Here is a 15,527-nt window from a genome sequence, read left to right as displayed (position 1 = left end):
ATGTCGCTAATAGGATACCATGCCGTTCGTCTTTGTTCCGCGGAATGCGTCTCAGTCCGACTCCCAATGTTTAGTTTCGTCCGGTGTCTTCTTTCCGTGCCGCATCTTCGAATGATTACCATCCTACCGCCAAATTCCTTGCCAAGACACTCATGCAAAAGGCACAAATAACGACAGCGACAACAGCTATTCCATGAAAATCCGTACGCTACGATCGTACGCTGCCACTACAGTCCTGGCGGCCCCTCTCACCGTGAGGAAGCGCGCCGTTGCCGGCCACTCTGGCGGTCTGATCCGCCTCCTTGTCCGATGGGCTGCGTGAAAACGACATGTCAAGTCGACCTGAACAGCCACCCTGCACCACGCATCACGCCGGACGGCTGGCTGACATGGGATTGTGAAGCGCGACTGCTGAGGCGTCGGGAGCTGGGGTTCGGTGTGATGCTGGCACGTGCGCATCGCTTACCTTTTCGCCGCAGACTGAAACGGCATGATGTTTTGTCTCAGCCATGTTGACGTTGCGTGTTCAGGTAATTGTGCCATGCAATGGCTGATTTAACAAAATTTCTGAAGATTTCTGATTAAAGTCGACAGCGCACATAGATCGTAATATAGCCCATCATGGCCACAGAGGAACAATCTTAACAAAGCAAACGTTGGTAGGGAACAGTTTTCCGTTCAGCCACGTGTATTTTCTGTCAAACACGAGATTAAAAATGATTTCGGTGATTATAGAGGGCACATGAACATCGATGGCATATGATGATAATGGATGGATGAAACGGATGACATGCATCCGTTTCAAGCCATTGGAAAAAAACGGTGTGTTCCAATACACGTTAAAACCAGTCTTCAATAAACGCAGTGTTTTTTACGCATTTATTATTCGTAGTGTATGGTGGCCATATTCATACAAGTTCCATGCGAAACAATGGTCAAGGTATATGTCACGATGTCTCGATGGTTAGGCGCTGCACGGCATGTGCATACATGGAGAACATCACCGCTGCCTCAGCCAGGGAAACGCTGTATCTGACAAAAGGTAGCGCAAGCAAGTCTTTCAGAGGTTTCCGTTGGCGCATGCATACAAAAACACCTTTGATACGACTAAAAGCACTTTGCAAGTCCATTTTCGCAAACTCCGCTGAAGTAAGGGAGGGTTTGAATAGAGGGGACCATCCCTCTACAGACGCTGCCAATGGGCTGAGATTATGCAGAATTAGGCCGCTACTTGGCAGCCAGACGCGACTGGAAGACGATGGGAAACAGCGAAGACGACGCCAAGTTTGTTGACGAAAAGTAAAAGGGCGCAAAAATCCACCGCTACTAGATCAGATTCCAGCATGCACTCGATTAGCAGGCCATATGTATTGCAGGTGCAAGTCGCACCACGCACACACATGCAGTGCACTGTGCGGCATCTACATACGCTCCCGGCCAACAGCCGAGCGCCGCGCACCAGTGGCATCGCCGAGCGCCGCGCACCAGTGGCATCGCACAACGCGATCGGGACGCCGCGCTGGGACGCGGCGTGAGGGCGGAGTCCTCAGCGAGCGCGCGGTCAACACCACCGGCTTGTCGCTCGGAGGGCGTCCCGAAACGGGCCGCGCCGCCGTCAGATCTGCTGGCGCCGCCCGCGCCGCGAGAACGGGTGAGCGTGGGTGAGCGCGCGCGGTGAGCGGCGGGCGCGTCTCACCTGGTGACGCACGGCGCCACGCGCTCGTAGGTGGTGACGCGCCGGACGGCGGAGCGCGGCGGCGCGTCCTCCTCGTCCGAGCTGGAGTCGGCGGCCGGGTCGGGCCGCTCCCCGGCCGCCGGCGGACTGGGCCCCGCGCTGGGCAGCTCGCCTGCGGGCGCGTCAGGTCAGAGGTCAGCTGGAGTCGACCGCCGGGTCGGGCCGCTCCCCGGCCGCCGGCCGACCGGGTCCTCTGGCTGGGCTGAGCGGTTACCCTGAGGACAGTGAGGACGTCAGGAAGTTTTGCTTTCCACGGGCTTGGTTTCCGTGGCCTGAGCTGGGGTAATGCGAGTGGGCGACTGCTGGCCACACAGCAGGCCCTTCTGTCGTGTGAGGATACGGGTTGTGGGGTATTTACCCACCTACGTTAACCAGCACAACGCAAACAAACCAGGGCGTCACCACCCACGGAAAATGCAAATTACGTCGCGCTGCAGGAACAAGATTCTTTCGCGCGAAGGCCTACGAGCAGGCGTGCGGTATCTATATACGCCAGAATAAACAAGACAAAAAGCAAAAGGATTAGAGCTGAATGATCATCGCGTGTGTCATTGGGGCTTTACGACGCACCTAGCTGCTGAGGTTATATGGCGTCACCTGCCCTACACCCTGGTAGGAAGGGCGGGCACCGCGGGAATCGAATCCCGTACCTCTGGTGCACCAGACGCGCGGTGCTTAACGCAGACGAGTTAACCACTACACTTCTGACGCCCCCTACTCCTGCTAAATGAGCATCATGTTTAAATGATTCCAATACACCTGGCTACTCCGAAGCTGAGTGCATACCGACAGGAATTGTCAACGACGTATAAGATAAATGATGCCCGGTAAGGGCGTTAGTCACCATTCAGAGCAATGCCAGCGATCGATCTGAATGGTACAAATACACAGGCTTGGGGGGGGGGGGGGGGAGGGGGACAGTGGACCGGATTCAGCGCACACAATAAGGCATGTACAGTGGGAGTGACATTTACAATTCACACGATTCTTTGATTTGTGCCCTTTCACCACGGATTATTCCAATGCCTTTCAATCTATTCATCTCCCTCTGCTACCAAAATTTCCTCCAGAATGCCCCGCGTCGTCACGCAACCAAACCAGTTTCGACACATGTCTTCTTGAGGAAGAGCATTTTCCTGCTCAGTTATCTGCAAACGCAGGTCTGCGCGACGTCAGCGCAATTTAAAGCAGTACAACAGCGGTCGTTGTTTGCTGACTTCCGGTGCAAACAAAAGTCCTCTCAGAACAAGACATCGCGCCTGGAAGTCCCCGAGCGGTGGGGCGAAATTGCGAAACACAAAGCGTTTGCACAGCCGCGAGAAATAGTGGTCTTCGGCGAAATCTACTCCAGGAGTCGCTGCCTCTTCCCATTTATTATTATCCTATCCTTTCTTGTGGGTATTTCCATTCCCTTCACCTCTGTCCCCATCCTTCATCAGCATAAGTGGCCCAGAGGTTTTGACATGCCGACCTCTGTGTCTTAGACTCAGCTCCGATCCTAGCCTCAGGCTGAATGAGCAGTTTGACGACCTCTGTGTCAGTAGACTCAGCTCCAATCCCAGCCTTCGGCTAAATGGGCGGCTTAGGCGCTAAACTCAAATTTCATTCAGGCCGTGACAATGCCTGTGACTATACCAACGCATGAAGCGATCACAGATAAAATGACTCCTATTTCACATCACTTCAACGCCTTAAACACTTTCCAGTCCTCTTAGCTCCTCTCCTTCCATCTTGCTGGCCCCACCCTCCTGCCTTCCTCCTTGCGTAGGCGTCCCCATCAGTGGGCCCGCTCGCTGCCGACGGTCCTGGTGAGACCGCTGTGGCCTGGTCCAGACGGGTAGGCCGGCCCAGCCTCGGATCACCGTCAATATCGCGGCTGATAAAGGTCAGCGAGCGACTCGGCCCGTCCGGCGGCCGCCACCGACGAGTCCCCATGGCAGCGAGGGGTAACCGACGCAGCTACTTGAGGTCAATTCAGCCTCCCGCGCCACTTGCGCTGGCACTTGGGGCCACTTGGAATGGCAGACGCCAACGACGATTGCAGGCGTAACGGTATGGAGGCAGGGCTGAGAGTTGCTTCGCAGCCGGTGGTGATCTGGCGTGGGTCCCAAGCCAGGTGTGATGAGGAAGAACCTCTCCAAGATTCAGAATCCTTCGCAAGGGAAATCAGTCAACCGTAGTACCTCAGAACTACGATTTATGAAAATTAGATACCATGTCATGCATATGAAAGCGAGCTTATACATCAGAAGTTAGTGACGTCGTCCCAGAAGTTAGTTAGTGGCGTCGGGAAATGTTCATCACGTGAATGCAGACATCGTTTATATATTTCGCATTCTCAGTTGCGTTTCCACTGATACAATTCAGGCTGCCATGCCATGTTTTTCTGGCACCCTGCTGCTTAATAGCGTTAGCCCGCATTTTCGTGGCCAGCACGGGTAATTGCCACCACGACTTCGCGTTATGTTGCCTCCTCCTCCCCGAAGATGAGGGAAAACCCCCGCCATCGCCAACATACGCTTTTCTAGCTGTGAGAGCCGAGAGCGCTAACCACCACGACAGGGCGCTGGCAGCGCCCGACGGGCCGCCAGTCCGAGACAGGATCGCAGGGTCGGCCGTCGCCCGCGTTCGCTCCCACGCTCTCCGCGGCAGCCCCGCGGCCACCCGGCGTGATGAAGTACTTCTCGTACCGGCCGGACGAGCCGCCGCCGGCGTGCCTTCACCCTGAGGGCACGAGGCTGGCTGACCCGGACACGGTGCGGCTGGTGGTGGCTCCCGACTCCGAGCAGCCCGACCCCAGCTGCCCGCTGGAGCTGAGCGAACCCACGCCCACCGGTGACCTCTACCAGGGCCAGGTCAGAGCAGGGTCGTGCTGCCGCGCCGCAGCCCGCCAACCACATGGTGCTGGATTGCAGATACCTCGAGAAGTCTTTTTAAAAAAATCCTGTTGTTCTTTAGATGTCGATGTTACAATGTCAATGTTAGAAATGTAAGCGTTTTTACGTAATCGGTGACGAAAAAATCTTCAAAAAATCAGTCGCATGTTTGCGCATCGGCATGTGTCATGGGTGACGAAACAGATTGGTAAGAGATCAGCGATGATACCTGGTGTGATGAACAGCGATGATACCTGGTGTGATGTAACAGCGATGATACCTGGTGTGATGAACAGGTCGCTTTTGATACTCCGCACGCTTGGCTACGAGAAATGCATCCCCAGCAGCCAGAAACCGTGTCTCATGGCGACCGGGATCGCAATGCTCTGTGTATTGCCATCAGATACAGCTGGCAGACGCCTGGCCGTGAAAATGCCTGACAAAACATGACGTGCGTCTGTGTTTGTGTCTGTGCCAGGCCTGCTTTGGTACTGTTCCGAGCGCTTAAAATAGGATGCCTCCCACGTTTGCGTGGTGTATTAAATGCACATATGCCAGGCACTCCTGCCTACTCAGGACATGCTCAGTGCGCGTGACAGTTGAAATGTCCTTGCCTCGGCAAATAACACAGTGCCGACGTGTGACTTTGTGTGACGTGAGGCGTGTGTGTGCGATTCTTTGTGGCATGTGACAGTGTAACTCATTACGACACATGTCGAGTGTCCAAGTGGCGATTAATGTGTTCATATGCATGCTGTGCATATTGCTAACGTGACTGGTTTGGATTCCGTCTTCCGCGTCTCATGTGCGGATATAAACGCGCGCCTCCGTTATACGCTCTGCCCCGTGTAAGGAGCCCGCAACAGGTTTCTAGCCTGTGCTGTCTTTATTGTCTGTGGTCAATACCGCGCACAGTGGTCCCTACGACGCGTAGATTGTCTTTAGACGTACTCTGCGTTTTTGTGACGCGTCTTGCATCTGTGTGACATTCCCTACACAAGTGTGGCGTGTTCCAGCATGCAACGAGCTCCTCAACCGTGCGGCGTGTCCTTCACCTGTGTGACTTTTTCACCGCACACTGCACGCACGCTTTCGGCGCGTCTTCCTCGCACCGCACCCATGGTCGCAGGTGTTCGCCTGGCGCTGGGAGGGACTCGGCGCGCTCACCCTGCCCTCTGGGGTGCGCTACGGGGGAGAGTTCCGGGACGGCCGCTTCCACGGCACGGGCACGCTGCTCTTTCTCGACGGCGGCAAGTACGAGGGCCAGTGGCAGCACGGTGTCTGCACCAACGGCCTGTACACGTTCCCCGACGGCCTGAGCTTCTCCCACCGCGACTGGAAGTACTGTGATTACCCGGACAGACGGTACTGGTCCGAGGTGCAGGGTGGCCTGCGGCCAGCGGGCCGCTCCCAGCTCACCGACCGCGAGCCGCCGCGGCCCGTGCCGGCCGACATGTTCGACGCCGGCGACGGGCTGTATGACCCGCAGTGCCGCACCGTCTACGACTACGACGACCCCAAGAAGATCCGCCGCGTGGTGACGGACGAGGGCCACCTCTGGATCACGGCGCGCTGCCGCAAGGGCAGTGACGACTTTATGGGACGGCGCGACGAGCTGCACCAGGACCTGGCGCCGCTCGCCTACCGCGCCGGCCAGTCCAAGCGGCCGCCACCACTGCCCGAGTCGCTCCTCTTGGAGGAGATCCTGGCCGGGCAGGCGGCGGACGAGGCCGCGGCCGCCGCCGCCGCCGCCGCAGCGGCGGACCAGGCCGCGGCAGAGAAGGCAGCCGCACGCTCGCCGCCGGAGGAGGTCGCCCAGAAGGGCGCGGTCGTGGTGCGCGAGGTGATGCGCTCAGCGCAGCGTCTCACCGCCGCCGTGCACACCATCGTGTCGGGCGCGGCGCGACGCGCGGCCGCCGCCGAAGAGGAGGCCGAGGAGGTGGTGGCAGGCGTAGAGGAGCGGGTGAGCACGGTCAGCAGCGCTGTCAGCTCGCTGCTGGAGTTGGCACGCCGTCGGCTGGCCGCCAGCTCTGACAGCAGCAGCTCTGACTGGTCGTCCGGCGGCAGCAGTGACGAGGGCCGTGCCTCGGGCCGCCGCCGCTCGGCGCATAGCGGCTCCGGTTCCGGTTCCGGTTCCGGTTCCGGTTCCGGCTCCGGCTCCGGCTCCGGCTCCGGCTCCGGCTCCGGACCCGGCTCCGGTTCTGGCTCCGGCTCCGGCGCCGAATCGGCCCGTCGTCGCTCGACGCAACTTGTCTCCAGCACTAGCCACTCCGGCTCTGGCTCTGGCTCTGGCTCTGGCTCTGGCTCCGGCTCCGGCTCCGGCTCCGGCTCCGGCTCCGGCTCCGGCCCCGGCCCCGGCCCCGGCTCCGGCTCCGGCTCCGGCTCCGGCTCCGGCTCCGGCCCTGGCTCCAGCTCCGCCTCGGGCACGGTCTCGGCCTCTATCACGGGCAGCGGTGGACCGTCGGCAGAAGCCAGCTTGGCCAGCGGCTCCGGTTCGGCGCCGAGCAGCGGACAATCGCGGGGGCTCGGCAGCGGGAGCGGGAGCGGACAGCTCGGGAGCGGCGCTGCCCACTCTGGCTCCGGTGCCGTCGACAGCGACGCTGGCTCCAAGACCAGCCCGGAGCCGTAGAAACCTCGTCTCTCTCTGTTGACAGGCGCACGCCCGGTGGAGGCTTCTGCTCCCCGTCTCAGAAATTGGCACACATTAGTCTCATCGTGCATGTTGGCTGGTGGTGGTGCGCTGAGCTGGCACCCGCCGCCCCCCCCCCCCCCCCCCGGGTAGTCCGGCGACGGCCTCCATGGCCGGTGGATGGGTGTGCGGTAATGCGCGCCGACAAACCGAATAAGACCGCAAGACCCGCTAAATTGGCAGCACAAGGGTACTGTCGTCCGCGTTTGCTTCCTAGCGCGACCGAGGACGGCGGTGAGAGACTGAGACTAATCTTCGGGGAATTGGTCACGTCTGGCGCTGGTATTTTTATCCCACTTAAGCACCCTGATGCCGTCAGAGGCTTCGGCAGCTTCGGCCCAGCTGGTGTCTCTCGTCTGTTGGGCGGCCTCTGTAGGAGGGGCCGGCCAGTTCCTCCTTGGTGTGGAAATTTGTCTGATCGCGATATTGATAAAATAAAATATGAAAGCACGCGATCCATGCTTTCATGCATTGTTATCTCTTGTAAACAACAAGTGGTTTGTGAAAACTGTTTAGAACGCACCGTTCAACCGGAGCCAATCGATGTATTGGATCTGGGACCAGCGTATGGTGTGGATACAATGCATTCCTCAGCTTTTAAAAATGATATTTTGGAATGCTTAATGACTAAAGCCTATTTTAGTTAGGCCGGATTAACGTTATAAGTAGTGAGTCGTAATATACAATCTAAAAACGCTGCCGATAAGGACATCATCAGTTCACCAAACATACCGTATTATGTTCTGCTTGAGTTTTCGCGTGCTCCATCATGTATGCGCTACATCCATGACGGAAGTCCTGTTATCAGGGCATTCATTGTCAGGAAAATATGCACGAGCATGCCCAGGTACTGGTCTGACATAGCCTATCGCAAGTATGCCGCAATAATTTCGTAACGGCATGCGGTACCGAAGCCTCCAATACGCATTGTAACATTCGCAAAACGTTTCAGCAATAGCTGCTTTACTCTCCTCTATTTCCATATACATCTATTGCACGGGGGTGGGGGCATTCGTCCAACACGCATGCGTAGCATCTCCAGCTTCACCACTGTTCCTGTCCAGCGAGCTTATGAACTGAAAGTACCTTCAGCGTACCTCAGTCCTGACATAAGCCGCTGGCGGTAATGGAAACACCACGGTATGTCGTGGATTGCCGTTAGCGTGCGCATACATACATACATACATATATATATATATATATATATATATATATATATATATATATATTGAAAATACTCTGTAGACACCAACCCATATTGGCTTAACGGCACAGGCCCACCCACATACTCCGATAATTTGCGTGCATCTGGTAACTAATACCTTGGGAGCACCAGTACCCTGGACAGATCTATTAGCGGTAGCTTAATGATATTACAACCTGGTCATATATCTAAGGAGCCGTCCATAAATTACGTTACGTATTTTTTTGTCATTTATCAGCCCTTCACTCGCCCCGGTTACGCTCTGGATACGCTGAGCGACCCCCTGGCTGTGTTAAGCGTAATGTTCCAGGAAAGCACTATCCGTTTAGTCGCCAACTGAGCTGCAGATACAAAAACAAATACCCGGGCGTGTTCCTTGTCATTGCAGGAAGCCAACAGCACCCCGTCTCAAGGTTTTAACTTAAATTTAAACATTTTAGCATGACCTAAAACCACACCTAAGCGTGGCGCTACGCTGTCAAAATCCTACCACTTCCTCGCTTGTTACGCGTCTATTACGCTCTATTCTCGTACCCCTCCATGCGTGGCATAATTCATGGACGGTTCCTAAATACGGATACAACCCCGAGGTCACCAGCATTTGTCGCTGCTCATCCCCATCGGGCCCTGCCGATGGCTCGGGCTGGCTGGCGGCCTCTCACCGTTGCCGCTGGTCTGCACGTGCTTGGCCCAGCTGTAGCGGACGGACGAGCGCGGCGACGGCTCTGCCGAGATGACGCGTCGGCGCGTGCCGTTGGCCACCGCCGGCCGCTTCGGGTCGGGCACCACGTAACGCGGCATGCCCTTGAAGAACCAGGCGCCCGACTTCTTCCAGACTTCACGCGTCTCGGCGCAGATCTTGCAGAGCAGCCACTGCTCACCGCCCGCTGACGAGGTGTCCACCACGCACTTATGACACACCGCCTACAGGGAGGGGGTGGGGGGAAGGCGGTGAGAGTCGGACGAGAGTCGGCATGCGGCGCAGGGTGGCCTGGAAAATCAACACACGCGGCTACGGGGAGCTGTGAACGCCGAACCGTGTCTAACATACAGGCTGATGACATCGCCAGGAGGTGAAAATCACCGAGCCCATCTTCGTGGCACCAGAGGGTTTGCGCCTCTACATAGGTATGGCATTTAGTACTATTGCGTCAATAAAAGTTAACAGTTAATAAGTTGAGGTCGTGTGAAAATAAGAAGATCGGGAGCGTGCGATTTTATTTTACGACAAGCAAAATATTGCACTTGCCTGCGCGGCGATAAACTCAGTTTTCAGTAATGAGCTCTCCTCAGCCCCCCCCCCCCCCTCCCCCTTCTGTGGACTCGCCCGCACGCCCCCCAGAACAAGCTACCGTTTCGGATTTAACTGCGCGGGGTTAAGTTGCTCGGAGTGGCGTTGGTTATTGTTGTGCTCTAGTACGAGAATTGGAGTCATAATAATATACAACTAAATATTCGAATGCATTCTGGCTATATGAGTTAACAGTGACCACTCAGTTCAACCTATAGGAGGATGTAAGTTGCCCTACACACAAGAGACTTCCCAACATGGCACCAGAAGGTCATGCAGATGTGCGGCTTCCACTGTAAACATCCGCTGTAAAAATCCGCTGTAGAAATGTTGAAGTCCGCTGGGCCCAAATGCCGCAAACCAGCAGCAGTCACGACAGCACGCACCCCAAACAAGCTCCGTAACCCACCGCCGCGACCCGTCGAGCCCAACTTTGGTCTTTCAGGAGCCAAAGCCTGCATACATTTTACAATAGGTCTCTTGTGGTCTACTTGTTTCTCATCCGCTTGAATGAACACGTAGCCAAACTGCAAACAAAGCTGTTTAGGCCGCAGCAAAGTTTAACAAAACTTCTTCAAGCGCCATCAATTTAACCGACGTTTTAGAGCATTTGACTGCGCCAGATTCACTTGGAAGCTATGCAGTCAAGTTAGCATTATCGACCAAGGCGCCACATGCCCTGCAATGCAAGTTGGCTTGCATATCACTGTACACAGTGTGATAGCTCCTCCAAGATTTCGCTGACACGCCCGCAGCCAGCAGCTATTGTGGGGGACGCTGCGGCACCTGAGTAAGAAGTTCATAGGGCACTTTAAAGGCCGCGGCTTGTACCCAGCGTTCCGCCCCCGCACATGCAGGCCTGACACGTCCCTAGCCCCTCCGGCCAGCACGTCAAGGCCAGCTTATTGCCTACTGCAACACCATGACAAGCCTAGCTAAGTTGCAACCATGGGTGATGAGATTGCGCAAGGTGCAGATCCTCTCCACACCCTCTCTCCTCGGCGATCTGGTTGATCGTTATGAACCATGCGGTCAGCACATACTCAGCCCCAATGGCGATCATCACTGGTAAGACGCTTTGCGCAACGCGGCACGACAAGGCGATAACAGACATAAGAGACGAGCATTTCCGTCATTGGAAGATTCCAAAGCACAAGTAATGGAGTCCAGCATCCTCTGAATTCATTCAAATTGTGCCGGTCAGTGCACTGCCATTCATGACATTCACCGAATTTGGCTGTCATTCATGAGGTTCACATTCATTCACCGAGGTAGGGTTCGCGAGGCAAGTCGTGATACGCATTACTTAGTATTTGAGTCCTTAGTTTGACAGATACTGTATCGCATTTATCTCTGGCAGTTGCTGCTTGCTTTATCCCTTAATGTTGGTAATTGTAAAACCTGTGGCTTGCCTGTTTCAAAACAAAAACCAAAAAACGAGTGGAATCGGCCGGCAATTTCGAAAGATGAATTTATCACTCACATTCGTTTCGTTAAAGGCATGTAGCTCAAATGTCAACGTATCTATCTTTCCTTTCTCCTGGTTATTCTACAAGGAATGACGCTAACGGTACTGTCTTATCTACATATTTTCATTTCAGAGAAACCAAGACTGTGTGACTGACATGTGTGCGGTAACTGCAGTCAAACTACTACAACAAATACTTGTGTTGAGCTTCAGTCACGGAGCACTGGGCTCTGAGACTGACCACCAGCCTGTGAAGTTGTCACGACACGACCCCTCCGGTTTAGGCCACAGTGGGATCTGCTTGAGACCGGTTTCGGGAAGGTGACGGTGCCTGTTTCCCGGTCGCTTACCGACGCAACCGCGGATCGGATGGTGTTCAGACTGGTCGGTGATTGGCAGAAGGTACGATCGCCTGCACCATGACGTTAGTGACACGCTGCTATCTGCTCCGGCAGTCGAGATCTGGATATCGGGTTTTCAGAATGCCCCAAAGCTGGCCGTCCTATGGTCTTTACGTGACATTGGGCCTTTACTACGTGCTAAGCTGCTGGGGCTATATGGTATACCCTGCCTCTCAACCCTGGCAGGCGGGGCGGGCACCGCCCTTTCCTGCTTATTTCCCGCATTGAGCCACGTATCTCTGGTTTTCCAGATGCGCAGCTTAATTGCTTGTCAGCTATTGCTCAGCTTGTTCCCTGGATCACGCACGAACGCGCGAGACAGGCTGCTCATGTAAACGGACATTTTGCTATCACGATTGTCTGCTCTTTTGTGCGTTAAAATCTCTTCATTTTTCGACCCATGTCGTACGGGCTTTTGCAATGAGCATATTTTGTTCGCCCCGTGAGTCCGATGGGAGCTTGTTTTATTGCAAAACTGCAGGAAATCCATGCATAGTTCTATAGCTTGTAAATAAATGCCCTAAGAATAATACAGCACAGCATACAAAGAATTACGTGTTTTGTTTCTTAAAAACAGCAAGAAGCCACCATCAGTGCTTACGAGAATATTGGCCTCCAAAACCATAATGGACGGACCGGGCTCGACCGTCCACGCTGAACATGTTCCCGCTATTCTACTAATGCCAGCTCGGTCTGCGATGTCACCGAGAACTACCACCAGCGCTGCAGCAGCTTCACGCTGGCCGCGGACGGCACGCACCTTGAGACAGTCCCTGCACTTGAGTTTGGAGCTGGCCAGCAGTCCGAACTTCTCTCCGCAGAGGACGCACGTGCTGGCGCCGTTGCCGACCGCGTGCCGTCTCATGTTCTCCAGCCTATCCACCAGCTTACTGCGGGATGCACCACGAGTCACTATGTGAAGCATCACACGAGACCGCTGAGCTGAGGCAAGCTACCAGATGCTGGAACCCGATCAGATGAGCTCAGTTTGATGCATATCACTGGTAGCTTGGAATAGGACCCTGCGGGAAGTTCACAGGCTATAGAAGCCACCTATCCCTCCGGTCAGCTTCCTGTGGGGCAAGCATTTGTTATCGCGTAGTCCACCGGCTTACTGCGAAGCTCAGGTTAAATCGCCCGTCTGTTACAGGAGCATCCCATAAGCCGACCATGACGCAAATCGATGGCGGCTAGGTTTGCGGCGAGTGAGCCACCCGACAGCAATACAAAGTCACTGGGCATTGTCGACCGACGCTTGGGTCACTGACGGCCCTGATCGAGCAGCTGCACCACCGCCTGACCGACCGGCCGGCTGGAATCGGCTGGAATCGGCTAGCATCGCGGCTCGCCGGCGGCTGCCGACGACGGTGACCACGGCGGTCGACGGCGTCGTAAACGACACGCCGCCACCGGTGTCCCGACGATCAAGTCGTGATGGCGGATTTGATAGCCGAAGCTCGTCTCGTCCGGCTGGTGGAGGTCGTCCGAGCTCACACGGAACGCCGCCGGCGATTAGCCGCTGGGGAGGCCCCACAGCCGATGGCGATTGGCAGGAGCCTGGGTTGTCGGGAGCGAGGGACCGGTGGATTCCGAGGGAGCTCTCGGGCTCTCGGGGTCGAGGGACCGGTAGATTCCGAGGGAGCTCTCGGGCTCTCGGGGCCGAGGGACCGGTGGATTCCGAGGGAGCTCTCGGGCTCTCGGGGCCGAGGGGCCGGTGGATTCCGAGGAAGCCCTCGGGCTCTCGGGGCCGAGGGGCCGGTGGATTCCAAGGGAGCTCTCGAGCTGTCGGGGTCGAGGGGCCGGTGGATTCCGAAGGAGCTCTGCGCCGCCAGTCGTCCTGCCTTCTCCCCCGACCTCCCGCCTGCCGGTCAGCGGGCGTCGGTGGTGTCGGGTCGCCGTTAGGCCTTATTGCGTCCTTGATTAAGAGGCCTCATCTGTATAAAGCTCCTTGTCGAGAGGCCATCGTTACTCTGCGTTTGCTGCGTGGCCGCCTGACGACACAGAAGCAGCGCCCGGTGTTGGCACCTTCTGCAGTCGGCAGTGCTGTCAGCACGGAACCATTGGTGCAAAAGACCTCCTCATTCTCTTGGCCCCGGTGAAGACAGAAAATAGATAAGGTTATATAAAATATAACTGTGTCTCTTTTGTCAACAGAAAATTGTCAATAGAAAATAGACAAGTACACGGCTTGATGATTTAAATTGGCAGGCCATGTTACACAAGTCATTCGTAGACACGGCGTGCTTAGATCGCAACAGGTAGTGCGCAGGTTTGACGGCTTTCCAGCACACACCCAAAGAACAGACACCATCAGTCATATACCAATAATCTGGCACCCAGCATAATAGGCCCAGTTTTAAAGATGCACTTCCAAATGATGCATGTGTCACTAGACAATGGCGTGTTTGGGAAATGCGCATAGCGTCACACCAGGCAGCACGCCTGCCACATGAGGGTGAATGTCTGAGCATATCCGCCGATAAGCTCAGTAATGTTGCGCCCGTGTTTGAAAATTTACTGTTTCATGACATGTGCAAACAACGATATCGTTCCATCACGCAGGACACAACAACGTAAAGCACAAACAAGACTGGCCGGTTTTCAGTGATAGCAAAAATGAGCAGCGGCCTGAAACACTCGGGGTAAACAGCATATCATAAATCCTGCAAGCGGTGTTTTTAAGCGCCCCTGTGCAGACTCGCTGTCATTTACGTCTGTGTGTGAACCATCGCACGCGATAACGGACGACGGGTGCAACCGAGTCGCACGCAGTTGCAATATTGGCTGGCTGATCAAACGTGCTGCCCAAGAGATCAATCCCACTTAACTATGAATGCGCTGCACCAATCATCGCAAGAGCGTGAGCAGCCGCCATGAACAACACTTGTCGGTGGGTTCACGCCAACGTTGAAAAATTCAGCGATTTAACGCCGCCGGCGACGAACCCGAACTTCGCCGGCAGTCGCCGAGGCATGGCTGTGGCTGGAACAACAACGGACCGGACGCGTGCTGACGCACGTCAAGAGGCGCCGCCTGCCATCGCCCGAGGCCACTGCACGGGTCGTTCCCGCCGCCGGAATAGCCGGCCGGCCGACAGGGCGTGAGAGGCGGGGCGCGTGCCTCGCAAGATAACACACGCGGCAGCTCCTCAAGCTGCAGCCGGTCCGGGCCCCCGGCAAACTCCCGAGCGCCGGGGGAGGAGGGTCGGGAGGGGGGGGGGGGAGGGTCGCGCGAGTGGAGACGGCCGCGGGCAGACCGGCTGCGAAGTGGTCACTGCTGGGGATGGCGGAATCGTTCGCGGAGCTCAAGGAGGCCTTTAAAAAAGTGTTCGCTTCAAAGAAGTTCTTGGTTTAAGGTGGTCGCGTAGCGCTGTAGCGGCTCTGGGAATACAAAATTCTAAGCAATGAGCCGCGCTCGAAGCTCTGGCAACTTTGACAGTAGTTGATTGGAGATAACACCGGTTGAAACATTGGTAAATTGGACGCCCTCCGCCACGTATTAACTATCGCCAGGACAGGTGTCTGGAACAGCTCGCTCCATCCACTCAGAGGAATCTTCCAAAGCTCTCGACAAGTCACGGTGAAGCTCTGGATAGCGGAGTTGGGAACCGTCTTGCATCGGTGTGAAAACTTTTGGACTTTTAGCCATCTGAAGGCAGACAGCAAGCTCCGGGTCGAATCGCCGACGATGGACTTGCCACAAATTGGGGCGCGTCTTCGCGGAAGGTAAGCTTGACGTGACAAGGCTGCTAATACAGAATTTTTGGCGATACGTCTGCACAGGAGCAGTGTTTGTGCAGGACTGGGAACGGGGGAAGCGGGGGCGCTTTGAGACATTTCTTCCCATGCACTGCCATGATTAAG

The 15,527-nt window shown here is 55.9% G+C and overlaps 1 protein-coding gene across 1 annotated transcript in view; it reads right to left on the bottom strand.

The window, feature by feature from the left end:
- Positions 1–1,692: 1,692 nt before the first annotated feature.
- Positions 1,693–15,527, bottom strand: part of LOC119098064 (rab effector Noc2) — a 51,485-nt gene continuing 37,650 nt past the window's right edge. The window contains exons 4-7 of the mRNA XM_037220991.1: positions 12,425–12,554; positions 9,167–9,428; positions 1,805–1,847; positions 1,693–1,696 (exon numbers count right to left, since the gene is read on the bottom strand). Of these exons, the coding sequence (XP_037076886.1) occupies positions 1,693–1,696; positions 1,805–1,847; positions 9,167–9,428; positions 12,425–12,554 (439 nt within the window). The remainder of the gene's footprint in view (positions 1,697–1,804; positions 1,848–9,166; positions 9,429–12,424; positions 12,555–15,527) is intronic.

This window comes from Pollicipes pollicipes, unplaced genomic scaffold (genome assembly GCF_011947565.3).
Source record: "Pollicipes pollicipes isolate AB1234 unplaced genomic scaffold, Ppol_2.1 Scaffold_4740;HRSCAF=5597_pilon_pilon_pilon, whole genome shotgun sequence".
NCBI lineage: Eukaryota > Metazoa > Arthropoda > Thecostraca > Pollicipedomorpha > Pollicipedidae > Pollicipes > Pollicipes pollicipes.
This window is presented reverse-complemented; position numbering and strand designations above follow the sequence as displayed.